This window comes from Saimiri boliviensis, chromosome 17 (genome assembly GCF_048565385.1).
Source record: "Saimiri boliviensis isolate mSaiBol1 chromosome 17, mSaiBol1.pri, whole genome shotgun sequence".
Lineage (NCBI taxonomy): Eukaryota > Metazoa > Chordata > Mammalia > Primates > Cebidae > Saimiri > Saimiri boliviensis.
The window spans coordinates 1160933-1180534 of record NC_133465.1 but is presented as its reverse complement, the minus strand read 5'-3'; the positions used below and the strand labels follow the sequence as shown (position 1 = coordinate 1180534).

At 40.8% G+C, this 19602-nt stretch overlaps 1 protein-coding gene across 5 annotated transcripts in view; it reads right to left on the bottom strand.

The window, feature by feature from the left end:
- Nucleotides 1-19602, bottom strand: part of AP2B1 (adaptor related protein complex 2 subunit beta 1) — a 130759-nt gene that overhangs the window by 19806 nt on the left and 91351 nt on the right. For 4 of the 5 annotated variants that reach the window (XM_003929040.4, XM_010339660.3, XM_003929041.4 and 1 more), the window contains one exon: nucleotides 17385-17514. In XM_003929040.4, the coding sequence (XP_003929089.2) occupies nucleotides 17385-17514 (130 nt within the window). Of the gene's footprint in view, nucleotides 1-11227; nucleotides 17294-17384; nucleotides 17515-19602 lie in introns of those variants that run through there. The other variant, XM_074388030.1, reaches the window with a different exon arrangement.

Genomic DNA, 19602 nt, shown 5'->3' with positions numbered 1-19602 from the left:
CCCGCCGGGCGCGGTGGCTCAAGCCTGTAATCCCAGCACTTTGGGAGGCCGAGGCGGGTGGATCACAAGGTCAAGAGATCGAGACCATCTTGGTCAACATGGTGAAACCCCGTCTCTACTAAAAATACAAAAAAAATAGCTGGGCATGGTGGCGTGTGCCTGTAATCCTAGCTACTCAGGAGGCTGAGGCAGGAGAATTGCCTGAACCCAGGAGGCGGAGGTTGCGGTGAGCCGAGATCGCGCCATTGCACTCCAGCCTGGGTAACAAGAGCGAAACTCCGTCTCAAAAAAAAAAAAAAATTCACTATCCCAACAGGTATAGAGAGGAAGATAATAATCCAGACAAGTTTCTAAACTATTTTCCAAGAGCTATAACATCATACCTAGCTTGCTTGAGGGAAATCAATAACCACATATATATCCAACTGCCTATTTAATATCTTCACTTGGATAACTAACAGCCCAAAAGGACTATGTCTAAAACCAAACTCTTTTTTTAATTTCAAGTTCAGGCTTGTTACACAGGTAAACTTGTGTCATCAGAGTTTGTTTGTACAGCTTGTTTCATCACCCAAGTATTAAGCCCAGTACCCATCAGTTACTTTTCTGGATCCTCTCCCTCTTCCCACCCTCCATCCTCTGGGGGGCCCCAGTGTGTGGTGTTCCCTTCTTTGTGTCCATGTTTCGCATCATTTAGCTTCCACTTGTAAGTGAGAACATGTGGTATTTGGTTTTATGTTCCTGTGTTAGGTTGCTAAGGATAATAGCCTCCAGCTCCATCCATGTTCCTGCAGAAGACATGAGCTCATTCTTTTTTTATGGCTGCATAGTATTCCATGGTGTACATGTACCATATTTTCTTTATCCAGTGGATGGGCATTTATCCACTGATGGGCATTTAGGTTGATGCCATGTGTTTGCTATTGTGAACAGTGCTACACTGAACATACACATACATGTGTCTTTATGATATGATAAAATGATTTGCATTCTTTTGGATATATATCCAGTAATGGGACTGCTGGGTCAAGTGGTATTTCTGTTTTTAGGTCTTTGAGGAATCACCACAATCTTCCACAAGGGTTGAAGACTTCCACTCCCACCAATGGCATCTAAGCATTGCGTTTTTCTCTACAACATCGCCAGCATGTTATTTTTTTACTATTTAATAACAGCCATTCCAACTGGTGTGAGATACTCTCATTGTGATAAAACCAGCTCTTAATCTTCCCTCTCCACCTCCAAATACAACCTCCTGCCGTCCTTCCAAACTCAGTAACTACTAAGGGATTCTGCAAAGCCTTTAACAGTCTCTGCCTCTCCACTACTCTTCTACCCAACCCCCTATACCTTCCCTTCAGAGCACTTAGCTTCCCCAGTATATGCTCAACATAGCAGCCAATATAAGTCAGCTCATAAATACTTCTCTGCTCAAACCTTTCCCTCTCACTCAGAACAAAACTCAAAGTTACAACTGCCTATAATCCAACTCCTCCACCCTCTCTGATGTGCTAATACTCTCCTCCTTGCTAGCTCTATTCCAGCTGCAGGAGTCTGTTGTTCCTTCCTTGCACACAGAAGGTACACTGCTACTTAATGGGTTTTTGCATTTGCTGTTTCTTCTGTCTACAACGCTCTTCCTCCAGAAATCCGTGATTCTTACCCTGTCTCCTTTGAGTCTTTGCTTTAATCAGATATTATCTTCTCAGATACGTCTTCCATGACTAACGTATTTTTGTAAGATTGTACTACGCAATCTCCAACGCCAGGACTGCATATCCCAATACTTCTTTTATTTTTTTCTACTGCCCTCCCTACCATCTGATATACTATGCATTGTACTGATGTGCTGGTTTATTGTCTGTCCCCATGCCACATAACCTATCTGTGGTAGAATATAAATTCCATCAGGGAAAGAATTCCTGTCTTCTATTTGCCACGATATTCTCAGTTTCTAGAATAGTGACTGGCATAGAATAGGTGCTGAATAAGAGTAACAGTTGTAAAATATACTATACAAAGTTTCTGACCTCACATGGGTTTACACAATATATAAACTTAAAGGTTCTATGGGGCTTGGTGCAGTGGCTCACTCCTGTAATCCCAGCACTATGGGAGGCTGAAGGGGGAGGATCACTTAAGGCCAGGAGTTTGGGACAAGCCTGGGCAACCTAAGTGAGACCTTGTCTTGTCAAAAAAAAAAAAAAAAAAAAAAAAAAAAAGGCCAGGTGCAGTGGCATAAGCCTTTAGTCCCAGTTACTCAGGAGGCTGAAGCAGGAGGAAAGGAGGATGGGGGTCCAAAAATTCAAGGTTACAGTGAGCTACGACTGCACCACTGCACTCCAGCCTGGGCAACAAAGTGAGATCCTGTCTCCAAAACAAAGTCCCAAAGGGAGGTCAGTACCTCTCACATTTTTCTAGTGTATTTCCCTTAACAGAAGAGGAAAGAATGGATACATAATGGGGAGGAGGCAGGGGGAAGGGTCAAGATTAGGGGTATAATATGAAGCAGTCTATCGTAAGAACAAAATCTCTTTGAAGTTCCATGCTAAAATCCATAATGTATCCATATACATTTTTTTAAGATAAAAATGTGTTTCTCCCTTTACCTTTGAGTAATACTGATGCTCTAGGAAAATGTGCTATTGTGTATTCTTTAGCTTCAAGTATCCCTAGCTTGGTGGGTCATGACCAATTGGTGGTTCTTAAAAGTAACAGAATGGGTTGAAATTGGCATTAAAAAAATAAAAATAAAAAATATCACAGTTCATCTCATGAAGAGTAGTAAGTAATGTTTCCTGAAACTGTTGTCTTATGTATTTTGTGTGTGTGTGTGTGTCTGTGTGTGTATACACTATTTAAAATACATTTCTAAGCTGCAGTCAAAAAAGAATAAAAGCCACAATACATTCACACCAAAGCAAGCAGTGAGAAAACGGGTTCAATGAGTGAAGGAATGGAATGCACACCTCAGCTTCTGCTTTAGGATGCCCAAAGCAGATCATAGATGGTACAGAAACAGATTACCTAATCCTCTGTTCTTTTGGTATGTCATGTGCAACATGCGAGCATAACAATATTAACTTGCTTCTTATGGGCATCAACAGGAAAGCAAACAGAAATTATAAGGCACTTTGAAAACACAAAAGTGGGCTATAAAGGCTTAATAATAACAATGATTTATTAAAAGTTACTTTAAGTGGCTGCTGAGGCAAGAGAAACCTGTCAGCTTCAGCCTGTAACCAGCAATTAGTTTCTTTCCATAGTATAGGAAGCCTGCTGCAGGAGCTACAATCTCTTTATGGTGGGACAGCTGGAGAGGAAAAGGCTGTATTAATATTCAAACCTTGTTCCAGTACCCTCAAAAGTACTATAAAAAGGTACAAGATGAACTCAGTCTGAACTGCGGCAAATGAGGCCTCTTCCCTGACCTCTCACCACAGGTAACCAAAGGAGGCACTGCCACAAGGAAAACCAAGTCAAGTAGTACAGGACTCGCCTTTGAGATTATACCGTCTACTCTTCCACAACGTCACTTGTGACCTTTCCACGTTTCTGAAGAATTTTTTTTCTTTTATTCCTCTTCTCCATTTAGCTTTTGGAAAGATTATTTGCAGACTGGTCCAGGCTAGGACCAGGCAGTGACGTCAACCATCTCCAGTTCTCTGAGGAATGATGATTCAGATGTGTTTTAAGTACCACACAACCTAGTCAACAGATCCTAGGGGGATGGCTCTGAGTGACAGGTTTTTAATGGTACTAACTCCAACTGTGTGATATATGTCATCTGAGACTCAAACAGTAGTGGCCCTTTCTGCTAGGTACTGGAGTTAAACTGACATGTAGTTCTGCATTCCTAGTCAATGCCAAAAGATATCTACCATCTTAAGTTTATTTTTATTTATTTTTTTTTGAGACAGAGTTTCGCTCTTGTAACCCAGGCTGGAGTGCAATGGCGCGATCTCAGCTCACCGCAACCTCCGCCTCCTGGGTTCAGGCAATTCTCCTGCCTCAGCCTCCTGCGTAGCTGGGACTGCAGGCACGCGCCACCATGCCCAGCTAATTTTTTTGTATTTTTAGTAGAGACGGGGTTTCACCATGTTGACCAGGATGGTCTCGATCTCTTGACCTCGCGATCCACACGCCTCGGCCTCCCAAAGTGCTGGGGATTACAGGCTTGAGCCACCGCGCCCGGCAAGTTTATTTTTATTTTAATTTCTTTTTTGATACAGGGTCTTGCTCTGTCACCCAGGCTGGAGTGTGGAGGCATGATCACAGCTCACTGTAGCCTTGACTTCCTGTGCTCAAGCAATCCTCCCATCTCAGCCTCATGAATAGCTGAAACTACAGGTGTGTGCCACCATGCTTGGCTAACTTTGTTATTTTTATAGGGACAGGGTCTTACTAGTCTTACTATGCTGCCCAAGCTAGTCTCAAACTCCTGGACCCAAGCCATCCTCCCACCTTGACCTTCCAAAGTGCTGGGATTGCACCATGGATGAGCCACGGTAGCTGGTGATCTTAAGTTTAAATAACATTTCAAACTCCATTGACCAATACATTATCTGGGAATTCTCAGAGATCCTGAAAAAACAGAAAGGTCAATCTATGATATTAGACAATATCTGATATAGTTAAAAACACAGCACAAAGAGTCACGAACCACAGGAAATGTCAACTGACTTTCCTTCCAGTGTGAATTAAATTTTAACCTGAACAGCATCTTTAGTTCACTTTCACAGCTAGGATCCAAAGAACAACAATCTTCCCATATTCTTTCTTAGTCTACCCAATAGATCAGGTGGATTACGTGATAGCTGAGGAGGCCTGAAATGATAACAAACTGCTGTTCATCCTGAGTATGAAGCCATATTGATGTATTCTCAGGACACACTAGGAGATTGTTCATTGTCACTAATATATACAGTGGAACCCTTTATAGGGAAAATTTGACAGATTAGCAGTGGTTCCACGTCCCTAACATGTACTTCAGCATTTGAAGTTTCCATATTTAAACAGTTTTCAGAACTAGAAATGAAAGCTTTGAACAGAGCTTCCAGATGATCTCTAAAATTGTAAATCCTCTAGTAGCACATGTAATTATTGGGCTTTAAAAAGGCAATGAGCTCCTAACAGCCAATTTCTCTTAGTAAGCTTTGATTCCAAAGGAAGTCAAAAGAAACCGAAAGACACTGAAACCGAAATACTGTGACTTCTCCTGTAGTCCCCATTTGACTGAGATCTGCTTAACCTCAGTCTTGAAAAATTTTCAAATAACGTAGACCATGAATTAGAAATGTCAGCAAGTTACGTCTCCAGAACACTAAAGATTAGATGAAGATTGTAGGCTGGGCATGGCGGCTCACGCCTGTAATTCCAGTAATCCCAGCACTTTGGGAGGCCGAGCTGAGATGGGGGGATCACCTGAGGTCAGGAGTTTGAGACCAGCCTGACCAACACAAAGAAACTCCGTTTCTACTAAAAATATAAAAATTAGCCAGGTGTGGTGGCACATGCCTGAGTCCCAGCTACTCAAAAGGCTGAGGCAGGAGAACTGCTTGAACCCAGGAGGCGGAGGCAGCAGTGAACTGAGATCGCGCCATTACACTTCAGCCTGAGCAACAAGAGTGAAACTCTATCTCAAAAAAAAAAAAAAAAAAAAAAAAAGCTTAGACTAAGATTGCAAAGTGGTATGAAGACACTGCTTTAGAATACTTTGGATTAAACTGTCAGCTGAGGCAGGCAGATCACCAGAGGTCAGGAGTTCAAGACCAGCATGGCCAACATGGTGAAACCTGTCTCTACTAAAAATACAAAAAATTAGCTGAGCATGGTGGCGGGTGTCTGTACTCACAGCTACTCGGGAGGCTGAGGCAAGAGAATCACCCGCAGTGAGCCAAGATTGTGCCACTGCACTCCAGCCTAGATGACAGAGGAAGACTGTCTTAAAAAAATTTTTTTTCCAAAATGTGAGCATGATTAACATGTTCTATGTTCCTAGTCATCTCCAATTTTGAAAATAGGGTCCATTAATGTGCTGTGATCTTGCCTTTCCTAATATCAATAAACAGAGTAAAGGAAGCAATAGCTTCTAAAATTCGCTCTGCCTACTTGAGAAAATGAAATTTGTAATTACAGTCTTCAGATTAAACTTGGGACCAGGACCAGACCTACCCAGATAAAAGGGTATTAAATCATAGTCAGAGGACAGAATGCAAGGCTGCTGAGAAACAACAGGCAGAGGCTGTGTTTGGGGATACTCTGTTAAGATGAAGAGATAGCCTTACTTAGTTTGGTTCCAGAACTAGATGAATCTGATGTTGGTTAATATTTTCTTCTTCTTTTTTCTTTTTTTCTTGAGATGGAATTTCGCTCCTGTTTTCCAGGCTGGAGTACAATGGTGTAATCCTGGCTCACTGCAACTTCCACTTCCCAGGTTCAAGTGATTCTCCTGCCTCAGCCTCCCAAGTAGCTGGGACTACAGGTGCCCATTACCACACCTGGCTAATTTTTGTATTTTTTAGTAGAGACGGGGTTTCACCACGTTGGCTGGGCTGCTCTTGAACTCCTGACCTCAGGTGATCTGCTTGCCTCAGCCGCTCAAAGTGCTGGGATTATAGGTGTGAGCCACTGTGCTTGGCCTGGTTAATACTTTCTTAAACAAAAGCAAAAAGACTCATTCAACAACAAATATTTATCGAGCACCTACTGTGTGCCAGGCATTGTTCCAGGCACTGGGGGACACAGCAGTGGAGGAAAAAAAACACAGACAAAACTGCTGCCCCTTTGGAATTTGCATTCTAGCAGGAGAGGGGCAGGAGGTGATACTAAATAATTAAGACGTATTTAAAATATAATGAAATGCTATGGGGTAAAAATAAGGAAGGTTGGCAGTACTAGGAGTGAAGTGAGGAAATCTTATTAAAAAGGTACTATTTAGCTAGGCATGGTGGCTCAGGCCTGTAATCCCAGCATCTGGGGAGGCTGAGGTGGGCAGATCACTTCAAGTTAGTTGTTCAAGACCAGCCTGGCCAACATAGTAAAACTCTTGTTTCTAATAAAAATATAAACATCAGTTGGGAGTGGTGGTAGGCACCTGTAATCCCAGCTACTCGGGAGGCTGAGATACTTGCTTGAACCTGGGAGGTGAAGATTGCAGTGAGCCAAAGGTGGCACCACCACACTCCAGCCTGGGTGACAGAGTGAGACTTCAAAACAAAACAAAACAAAACAAAAAAACCCCACACAACTTATTCTTCTATCTAATTTTGCACCCATTAATCTTCTCTTCATTTCCCTGACCACCATCTTTCCCAGCCTCTGGTAACTATCATCCTATTCTCTTTTTTGGTATTATTTTAGTAGAGACCTAAAGGAAGGAAGGAAGCCATACAGATATGGAGATTGGGAGAAGGCACATTCCAGACAAGGACAACAGTCAATTAAAAGGTCATGAGTTGGCAGCATCCCCTATTCTAAGATCAGTGAGGAGGCCAGAGTAGCTACAGTGAAAGGGAAGATGAAGTCAACGAGTAAAGGAGGGAGAGAAAGGCGTAGCTACATCACCCAGAGTCCTGGAGACCTTTGGTAGGATTTTGCCTTTTCTGCTGAGAAACTATTACTGTAAGTTCTTCCAGGTGGGCAGCTGAAAGTTTGTTAATTCTTGCTAAACCACTGGCTGGTTATACTCAGGGTTACCTGAGTTTAACAGTAAACCCTAAATAGCAAATAGCTCAAGTCGTCCCTCAGCCCCACCCCACCCCCACTATTAACATAAACAGTATTCAAAGATGAGACACTGGCAACCAAGGGCACATCAGCCAGTACAGGTAGCTGTCATTAAAGGGAAAAGGAAAGACTGGTGCCTTTGGGCTTAGCTGTCAAGCAGGCTGAGGGACCTGTGAAATCACTGCTGGCTGTTTCTGGCAACTGAAATTATATAGAGTAATTCTGCTGTAGGTGCTAGATGAGGAGAGGCTTAGGGCCCAGTAATAGAGGGTTCTGAAGAGTAACTGGGTTGGTCAGTATAGTATCACAGGTGGGTTACACACTGGCAGAAAGCAGTCACATATACATTTGCTATAAGTTACCTGAGGGTGGCCTGAGTGTAACAGACCAGTGGTAGAGCAAGAATTAAGCAACTTTTACGACTCTGATGGGACCATACCTATGTCACTGGCAGCTGTGTGCCTCACAGAGAACCCAGGGTCAAGGGAAAATAATGCTAAAATGCACCGCATCTGTTCCTACTCCTGGTTAGCTTCCTCATTTTAAAAGTTTTATAAGTTAAATAAATAATGTATAGCAAATGTATATGTGACTGCTTTCTGCCAACGTATAACCCACCTGTGTTACTATACTGACCAACCCAGTTACTATTCAGAAATCCTTATTACTGGGCCCTAATCCTCTCCTCTTCTAGCAGCCTACAACACAACCACTCTATATAGTTACAGTTGCCAGAAACAGCCAGCAATAATTTCACAGGCCCTTCACCCTGCCTGACAGATAAGCTCAAAGGCACCAATCTCTCTTTTTCCCTTTAATGACAGCTACACAGCTACACAGCTACATGTACTGGCTGATGTGCCCTTGGTTGCTGCTGTTTCACCTTCAAATATTGTTTATGTTAATAGCTGGGGGTAGGAAGAGGGGGGCTGAGGGACAACTTGAGCTATTATTTGCTCTGCAGGGCTTACTGTTAAACTTTAAAAATACATTTAGGCCAGGTGCAGTGGCTCACACCTGTAATTCCAGCACTTTGGGAGGCTGAGGCAGGTGGATAGCTTGAGCCATGAGTTCAAAATCAGCCTGGGAAACGGCGAGTCCTCAACTCTACAAAAAATAAAACAAAATAAAAAATTAGCTAGGCATGGTGGCATGCACCTGTAGTCCCAGCTACTTGGGAGGTTACGGTGGGAGTATCGCTTGAGCCTGGGAAGTCAAGAATGCAGTGAGCTATGTTTGTGCCACTGAACTCCAACTTGGGAAACAGAGTGAGACCCTAACTGAAAAAAACAAATAGAAACATTCAATACATACTGTACTAAATCATAAAATGGTGAAGGCTAGACTAGAAAACTGTTAAAGTGATGAGCTATTCCACTCTAATTTAGTATGCCATAGAAGACCTAGTAGAAATTCAATAAAAGAACAGACTTCAGTAATAATAGGTGGTAATAGGAGTGAAGGAACGTAACTGCTTTTTCAATCTATGGGTAAAACTGACCTAGAATCAAATCTAGGTTCTAGATATTAAGCGTACATTCTCGGATCAGTTAGCTGCAAGTCAGAAATCAAATGGGTTCACGGTTGTGCCTTTGTTCTGCCTGGTAGACAGTACAACCTTCCATGGACAAAAGGGCGACACGTGGCTGTCCAGACGACCGGACAGACGGGCGGGCCACTGAACAGAGATGCTGCCTCTGGGTAGTTCCGCTGGGGAAGCAGGTCATACAGAGGGGCTGAAATTACTGTCAGGAGCACAGTGGGAGCCATGGAATCGAGAAGTTCTGTGCTTTCCTGTTCTAAGTACTTGCCCTTCAGCTCCTTCAGGGGTTCCTGGGAAGGAAGGCTGCTACTGAGTCAAGGATCATCTTTCATTCACACACTTTTCAAAAGTGATTAGATAATATTTTCCTTCAGTCTCCAAACTGTAACTCATTCCAACTACATTTACCAGGGTCCCTCCTTCTCAATGTCTTTTCTTCTAAAATTAGAACAATAAAACTGACATATATATATATATATAGATATATATATATATATATATATATATATATGTGTGTGTGTGTATATATATATGTGTGTGTGTGTATATATATATATATATATATGTATATGCTTCCATAAATTTAGGCTTTCCTGAAGTAGAAAAAAAAAAAGAAAAGAAATTCATACTGAAGTATGTTTTCATTACAGGCCCACCAGTTTGACTTTCAGGCCCTGGGTGCCTTGATTCAGAAACTTATCTGTAAAAATCTCAAAATGTATAACTAGGATCTATAGATAGAACCTAAAGGAAGACATTTTATTTCATACAAACAAGTCTCGGCTGGGTGTGGTGGCTTAGGCTTGTAATCCAGTGCTTTGGGAGGCTGAGGTAGGCAGATCACTTGAGGTCAACACTTTGAGTCCAGCCTGGCCAACGTGGTGAAATCTCATCTCTACTAAAAATCCAAAAATTAGCTGGGCATGGTGGTGGGCACCTATAATCCCAGCTACTCAGGAGGGTGAGGCAGGAGAACTGCTTAAACCCAGGTGGTGGAGGTTGCAGTGAGCCAAGATCTACCATTGCACTCCAGTCTGGGCAACAAGAGCGAAACTTTGTCTTTCAAACAAAAAATCAAGAGCAAAAACAAAAAACACCAAATAAACAACTCTCTAATGGTTTTAAGAAGCCAGAATGGTCATTTAGGTTAGTAAATCACCAGTGGTATTCATGTATACACTGATATTCCCATCACTGCCAACATACATAGAGTGAATTCCATCAAAAACAGATGGGGTTTGAAACAGACAAAATTAAAGGCCATCTCTTCCAACTATGAGATTTTACATTCTTTATGTGTACATGTTCACATGGCTCAAACCTTTTCTGTAGTTTTATTTAAATATGTACGGACCTTAATACTACAAAGCCTATACATAACCCCTTCATTAAAAAACTATGAATAATGCACCTTTTTCCCTATCTCATTAAACATCATGCTATAGCAAAATATGAGAGAGTAAACGTGAAGGAGAGCAGGGTATGGTTCTCAAATTCAGCCTTGCTGAGGAAAAAAATCTGAGTGAGTTCTCTGTAATTCCAACCTATAACATACCTTAAGGCAGGAGATAATGAGCCATAATGAGAACACAGGGACTACAAAGAGGTAGTTACTTGCCATCCAGAATTCAAAGTCCCCTACTGCATCGCAAAGTTAAATTTAAAGACCACAAAGTTAAATCTATTTCTAATCATTTATCAAACTAGAAACATAAAACTGATTCTATTATCCATCATTAACTCCTAACTCATAATCATGATAAAAAGATGGCTGTGAATTTAACAACAAAAAAGCCCACAAATCACTTTTATTAACCATTTTAGAACTACTGTGTCAAATTCATTATCCTTTCTCAGGTATCAGCACGGGCTTCTAAGTTTGGGTGTTTAACTGTCTCCTGCCTTTGAGGACAGATTTCTGATCCATCAGACCACCCTTGTCAGAATACAGGACTCTTTCTGATTGCTTCTGTGTGGCCATTCAAGCAGGACAGTTATTATTAATAGATATATTGCTAAAAGATCCCAGAAACCAGCATTTGAATGCTAGTTACAGAACGACAAAAAATACAGCTTAGTAGAATCTCAACTATCTCGACAAAAAGGATAAAGGAGTGTTCTCACTAAGGACAATCTAGTAAAAAAGGAATATCTAATATGTAATACATTTTCTGAGATGAGATATGTTTATAGTCCTGATGAGCCATGAAGAATATGTCAAACTGGAAGTAGTAATCACAGTAAGTAATTTTCTATTTTATTTTTTGACAGCCAAATATTTTAATCTTTCATAATTGAGACTCCAGTACCTATATACTGCTTATGGAATATTTTAGGTAGGGTATTTTTAGGTCTACAGGGATCATTTGGATAGTAGATGCAGCATTGGATCTATCTGTCTGACCTGGGAATCTCTAAATAGTTCCCAAAAGATCCACCACTTCAAGGACTCATTGTCTATTCAAGCAGCATCGTAGTCCTACCAATGCAATTAGAGTGTGCAGTCCTCAATTATGGATCTTGGAAGACCAAAGGAGGCTTCAACACTGACTTGTTTGGCTTGCACAACAGTCAAGAAAAGTCAGCAAATGCCAAGCTGGTTTGCTTCATTTGATGGAAGCTGCTGAAAAGGTCTTCCATTTGGAAGTGTTTACCAGATTTTCTGGTACAATAGCTATAGCTGTGGGCTTTCTGAGTGTGAAAGGACATATGTGGGACATGAAATATCAGGGACAAGTGCCATCTGCAACTGACTGTCTCACAGGCTGGAACGTCAATGTAGGAGTAGCAAGGGACGGAATTTCCTCAGAGCCACACACTAGCAAAATTTGGCTGGCAATGAGCTTAGGACATGAATAAATAGGATTTTAAGATCGTGTCCTTTGCAGCTAGCGTCTTCAGCACTTTCTGCCCTAATCAAAGGTTAAAGGAACAGAGCTGATAAATCTGCCTTGTTTTAGAAAGACATTCAAAGACAAAAAACAAGAGACATTGTATCTATTTCTTTTCCCTAATTAATGTTCGGCCTCTTATTTGACAATGTTTATGTGAGATTTAAAGGCAATAAAGAGACGGGCAACAAAAACTATATATGGGAAAGGGTCAATTCTTTCTCCACAGGTTCACCTCTAAGGTTCCTAATGATAAAGTTGTATAGCAGGAAGAAAAGAATATATATATTTTTTTTTTTGAGACAAAATCTCACTTCACCAGGCTGAAGTACAGTGGTGTGATCTTGGCTCACTGCAACCTCAGCCTCCTGGGTTCAAGCAATTCTCCTGCCTCAGCCTCCAGAGTAGCTGGGACTACAAGTGCATGCCACCACGCCCAGCTAATTTTTGTATTTTTAGTAGAGATGGGGTTTCACTATGTTGGCCAGGATGGTCTCAATCTCTTGACTTCATGATCTGCCCACCTTGGCCTCCCAAAGTGCTGGGATTACAGGAGTGAGCCATGGCACCCAGCCTGGAAAGAATTTTTAAGGTGCTATCAGACCTCTAGGGAGACAGAGTAGATTGAAAAATCACATTTAAGTTTCCTTTCTCCTGGAAAAACTTCTGCCATAATTAAAGGAAGATAAAAAATTTCAAGGTATACATTCATAGGGATAGTAAGAAAAAGATAAAACAGCAACAAAATCTTTGTACCTGGAAAACAGATGGATTGCCAATACCACTACAGAATTCTCAAAGGCTTCGGGCTGGTAGTACCTCTGGTGAACATGGATTTAAATAAATTCCAAGATAATTGTATCAGAAAAATGGGAATATGAAAAGTATATAGATAATGGCAGTGAGTGGGGAGATAGACAGGAATACTTAGAAAAATCCAGCTGGGTACGATGGCTCGCACCTGTAATCCCAGTGCTTTGGGAAGTCAAGGTGGGAGGACTGCGTGACCCAGGAATTTGAGACCAGCCAAGGCAATGCAGACCCTCTCTCTACAAAAACTTAAAAAATATATAAATCAGCTGGGTGTGCTGTTGTGCTCCTGTGGTCCCAGCTATTCAGGAGGCTGAGGTGGGAGGATCGCTTGAGCCCAGGAGGTGGAGGCTGCAGTGAGCCATGACTGCACCACCAGCCTGGGTTACACAGTGAGACCCTATTTCAAAAAAATAAAAATAAAGAAAAATCCAGGAGTCCCAATATTAGCATGTTACTTAGGTAATTATCAAAAGAATCAAAAGAGGTGAAAGAAATTGGCTTTGTGGAAGGAGATTATTGGAGGTCTTATTAGGGAAGAAAGTCTGGGGACTGGGTTTTTCTTAAATAACTGTAGCATTAGTTGACTCTTTAAACTGTGCCTTTATCACCCTGATAAAAGCCAAAAGATGAAACTTGAAAGAATGATGCTATCAATGTTCTTGTAAGAGTTTATGGCCCTGTGAAAAAAGAAGCCATGCAGCTGTGGGAACTCTGCAGCATCTATATAAAGACCATGAGCATTATTACCCTGGCGATGAACACATGTTAACTCATAATTCCACTGTCTTCTTGCAGACACCGACTCGAAAAAGCAGTCACTTGCCAGGTGTCAAGTTTGAAGAAGTTCATTGGGAAAACGTTTCTAAGCACAACTAACAGATGAAATGAAAAACAAGGACATCAGAGTCAGAGAAAACTCATTTAGAGGAAATACATTTAGACATTTATTAAGGTTTTTGCTTTATTTAAACAGAATCAATTTTCTTTTAAGGAATATAATTATATAATATAAATAAACTCAAGACGCTTCCATTATACAAAGCTTAACTTGGCTTTGTATAATGTTTATAAGTTGATTCACAAAAGCTTTTACAGTCACTGTCAGTATAGTAGAAAAATTCTTCCAGATTCAAATTTCTACTATGCATTTAATTCCCATATTTGAGGCATAATGTATTCTACATTTTAAGAATAAATGGGCAGGGCATGGTGGCTCACACCTGTAATCTCAGCACTATGGGAGGCAGAGGTGGTGGGTGGGTGGATCACCTGAGGTCAGGAGCTCGAGACCAGCCTGGCTAACATGGCAAAACCCCGTCTCTACTAAAAATACAAAAATTAGCTGGGCATGGTGGCGGGCACCTATAATCCCAGCTACTTGGGAAGCTGAGGCAGGAGAATCACTTGAACCCTGGAGGCTGAGGTTGCAGTGAGCTGAGATCACGCCATTGCAATTGAGCCTGGGTGAAAAGAGCGAAACTCTGTCTCAAAGGAAAAAAAAAGAATGAATGGTATCTTTTTTGACTTTTTAAAATATTGTTTCAAATAGTCTGTAAGCCGATAAGTAGTTTAATGAGTGTTTTGATGAAAAGTTTTTATAATAAGTTTTATACTGCAGTTCTGGCATCTGGGCTTGATTTTATTGTTCTACACATTGATATTAAATTAGCCAAAACAGCTAAAACACATATGTAATTCAAAATTTCATTTCCTCAATCCCCAAACACATTTTCTTTCCTGATGGTCTGGAGTACTAGAAAAATACGAATTTTCCCACATGAGCTCTTGAACCTAAACATTATACAAATACATTTAAAAGCTAGATCAATCTTTACCTGGCTTTATCTGGATCTATATAGTTTAACCTTGTTGGAATTATGTTTTGATTTTCTTCTTGTTCATATGGGGAAAAGGGCAGAATGGAGGCTGAAATCTAAAGTACCCTACACATCTCTAAGCAGCCACTGGTTTCAACTCTCACCAGTACACACTAACTAGAGCTGTTCAGAGGGGGAAAAATTTTTCTCCAGTTTTGTTTATCACCTCCATTGGGAAATGCCAATTAATGAGAAAACAGCCACAATTATGACATTCCCCAAAAGAAGAGAATCCATGGGGGAAACTTGAAAATTCAGTAGTTAACTATGGATGGAAAAATTTAAAGTTTGCTTTTTATAATATCGGGTTTATGAAAATTAAAACCTGCTAGCTCTAATATCATATCGATACTTTTGAGGGAAGGGCTGGACTAAGATTCAACTTCTCTTATGAGGTTTCCTACTCAGGAGTTAGTCAAATGGAAATGCCAATAGGAAGTAAATGGACATTCATTAATCTGTTTACTGTTTCTTTTTTTCTTTTCATTTTAAGAGCAGAAATTTGCCCTGGTTTCTGTGACCCAAATTCTCTTTCCTACTGATGAGGTAAAGCATTCTTGCATGCATGCTGACTGTCCTCAAATATTAGGCTTGAGGCTCTGTGGCCAATGGGAGGTTAGATTTCGATGAAAAGGGAACAGATGTAGATTTGGGTTAAGTTTCTTCAGGATCCTGTGCTGGAAAAGCCCCTTTACACATTACTGTCATCATAGTAACAGCCAATTCCATCTGCATAGTAATCCTTGCTTTATTCTTCTAGTCTGAGCCAAGTTATATTGTGACTCACTCATCTACCCTCTAAATCGTTATTCCCTTTGCCGAAAAAAAGGGCAGTCAACTACTGTGGCAACAAGGTAGTTAGTGAACTGGCAAACAGGCCTGTTGTGCTAGTATTTAAATGACTGTAGAATGTTTAGTTTTAATCCAAGATAATTTACTCTTGAAGTCTCACCATCAGTACTAGTGTTATCACACTGGTATTTCTAGAAGATTATGTAATGGGATCCCACCTGTCTTGACTGGAAAGTGGAAAGTTGACATTTTTCTTTCATCATTTTAAATCTATTTCATAGTCCCATTCAGACTGTTCTATCTTAATTTCTTAGTGGGAGTGCGGGCAGTACCAGTCCTTCTTTTGCAATGTTGACTGTCCTTCACAGTGCATCTTTCTGTCTCTCTCCTATTAAATTGTAAGCTCACTTTCAGTACAAATTTCCTTTTCAGTTGGGGGTCCTGAAGGCCCTAAATTTTATAACTGTTGCTAAAGGGCTGCTTGTATTTGCTTCGGACAGGACTCCAGGTTTTATCAGACCTGGGCCGATCATACATTAATTTATTTGATTTGGAGGTTACTATACCTACATAAATAGTGTAAATCTGGACTATATAACTCATATATAGTATTGATTGGGCCTTGAATTTCTCACAAGGGGCCTTTACCCAGAACCCTGCTCAGAACTTTCCTGTCATTTTTGGCGGGTGGCGAAAACATTTTTCTAGCTCTTCTTTGAGGGAGCTGCCCCTCCACGGTCTCTGCTTTGTGTAGGGATTGTTTATAGTTCCCCATTTCCGGGACATCCAAGGCTTTCTTCCTGACCTTAGGAAAATTAAAACCATAACTACTAGCAACCTGCAGCGTTGCTACAGCTCTGACTTATGAGCTTACTGCTCTGCCTTCATGTTGCCTGACACCCATAGGGTTTATATTTCAAAAGACACTTTAAGGTAGGTGAAAACTGAATGCAACTTTAAGCTGATACCCAAGCATTCTAAACAATTCAGTGTTTTCCAGATAAAGAGACTCTTGTAGACCAGATAAAATTCCTCTAAGATGCTGTTATACTTAACATAAATACATACTAATGGGGCATTTAAATCCAAACAGCCTAACTACCTGTGGTCCAGTGTTCAGTGATAACCTCTATATAAATCTCTTCTTTTATAAATGGCATTCAAATTTTGCTATAAAAGTCTTAAGGAAAAAAGGTTTACAAATAAGAAGAAAAAAAGTTTTTAAATGCTTGTTGAGTAAAATAACGAGTATCTATGCCAATGCATGACTGTTGTTTTTCTTAAAAACAAGACATAAAACTCTCCTTCACAAAGATTTAATTTCAAACCCTATTCCATGACTAACTCAACCTAAGGAAGAAAGAGGGACTTTTTTACATGTAAATGAAAAGCTGGGCAAGGTGCAGTGGCTCACGCCTGGAATCCCAGCACTTCGGGAGGCTGAGCCGGGTGGATCACTTGATTTCAGGAGTTTGAGATCAGCCTGGCCAATATGGTGAAACTCTGTCTCTACTAAAAATACAGAAATTAGCCAGGTGTGGTGGCGTGTGCCTGTAATTCCAGCTACTTGGGAGGCTGAGGCAGGAGTATCGCTTGAATCTGAGAGGTGGAGGTTGCAGCAAGCTGAGATCGCATCACTACACTCCAACCTGGGCAACAGAGCAAGACTCCATCTTAAAAAAAAAAAAAAAAATTGGCAAGATATTAATTTGTACCACCTGAGTGAAGTAAAACTCTGACCTGCAGGTTATTCAGAGGTTCCATCTTCATGACTGGGCCCAAGGTGTTGAGAGGCAGGGAGACATCAATGCTCTGGTTTGGCATCAGTGGTGTATGGATGGCCAGAGGAGTGCTGGGGATGACACCAAAGCTAGAAGAGAGGATATATTACAGGGGTTAATCAAGAGGCAGGATTCAGCCATATCTTTGGGTTTTAAGGGTATTTTGCCCCATTTATAGAAATTTTTTTTTTTTTTTTGAGACAGGGTCTTACTCTGTCACCCAGGCTGGAGCAAAGTGGCATGATCTCAGCTCACAACAGCCCTCACCTCCCAGGTTTAAGTGATCCTCCAACCTTATCCCCCCAAGTAGCCGGGACAGTCAGCATGCACCATCATGCTATGCTGATTTTTGAATTTTTGGTAGTGATGGGGTTTCAATATGTTGGACAGTCTGGTCTCGAACTCCTGAGGTCAAGCAATCTGGCCACTTTGGCCTCCCAAAATGCTGGAATTACAGGCAAGGAAACAAATTTTTAATACAATTAAATGAATGGGATAGCAGGAATCAAGGTGCTCAATTCCAACTTGCTGCAATACTGGTTACATCGTAACTTCTGTTTTCCATTAAATGGATTTGAGGAAAAAGAAAATATTTATAAGCACAGAACTGCTTTGCTAGTGCTATGATTCCAAAAGTTTATTCTCTTTAAAATGTCACTAGAGGGACAGGCTTGATGAATATAATTTTTAGTAATTCTTTCCTTAGATAATTATTGGGAGAAAGAAAGATTAAGAATTTCCACCCTGAGGCCAGGTGGTGGCTCATGCCTGCAGGTGGAGATCAGAGTAAGTCGGGATTGTGCCGTTGCACTCCAGCCTGAGTACCAGAGTGAGACTCCATCTCAAAAAAGAAAAAAAAAAAGGAGCAAAAAGGAAAAAGTAGGCCTAGAAGAAGCAAAATAATACAAATTTATATTTAACTTATATTCTAAATAGGCTCAGGAAGGAAGATGGGACTACAATATTTATAAAATTAACTAAAGAGTTTACACAGGTCAGGAGTGGTGGCTAATGCCTGTAATCCCAACACTCTGGGAGGCGAGGCAGGTGGATCACCTCAGGTCAGGAGTTTGAGACCAGCCTGGCCAACATGGTGAAACCCCATCTCTACTAAAAAATAAAAAATAAAAAAATTAGCTGGGCATGGTGGTGGACACCTCTAATCCCAGCTACTTGGAACCTGGGAGGCAAAGGTTGCACTGAGCCGAGAACACACCACTGCATCCAACCTAGGCAACAAGAGTGAAACTGCGTCTCAAAAAAAACAGTTTATACAGGTACTCTTTCAAGAGTTAGAATGCTAAAGAAATATTTTCCTTTTCCTAGATAAACTACACCTTAGAGTACCAAATTGTAATAATGAAATAATCTTGAGAATTCACATCACTCATTTAGGGATAATAGTTACAGGGCAAAAAACCATTTAACTCTTCTGATTCATCAAAACTCTGTTATTAGATCAACACTGGGAAACATGGCAGCAGCACAGTTCCAAATCTTCCAAGTGCTCACCTGAGAAACAAAAGAGGGGAAAAAAGTCCCCAAAAAACTGTAATTTCACCTTCTCCAAAACTATTAGTTGAAGAAAGCTTATCACAGAACTGGTGAGATGCTCTGGTGATCCAGTTGGGAGGCACAAGTTCAGAGGAACTCAGCAATAGTAGCAGGTCTTAGAGACTGACCGCAAATATCCATTCTTAGAAGACAGCCCTATTCCCAAGGTAGACCAAGATAAACAGGAGCAACATATGAACAAGACTGGAAAAAAAAAAAAAAAAAAAAAAAAAAAAGGTAGAAAAGTCCCCAGGGGTCCCTGAAGATAAAAGAGCTCAAAAAGCACCACCTTCTAAAGAGAAAATAAACATGCTAGAAGACAGAGCTTCCTTAAAAGACAGGGCTTGAGGAAGAAATCAGCCTTCTGGAATCAAATTAGGTTTGGAAAGGCTAAGGAGTTGTGGCTACCCCAAATCAAAGAAGGAATTGTTCTTGAGGAGCAAAGTGTAAAAAACTACCATGCCTAACTTCCTCCTCTATAGAAATCTCATAATAGCTAGTCCTGCAAATTCCAACTCATTCAAATATGAGTATCAAAATGGTAAAAACACAGCAACTATTCAAAGCATTATTATAAGAAGTGGAAAGACAGCAGTACAACTTCCTTAATGACAAACAAAACA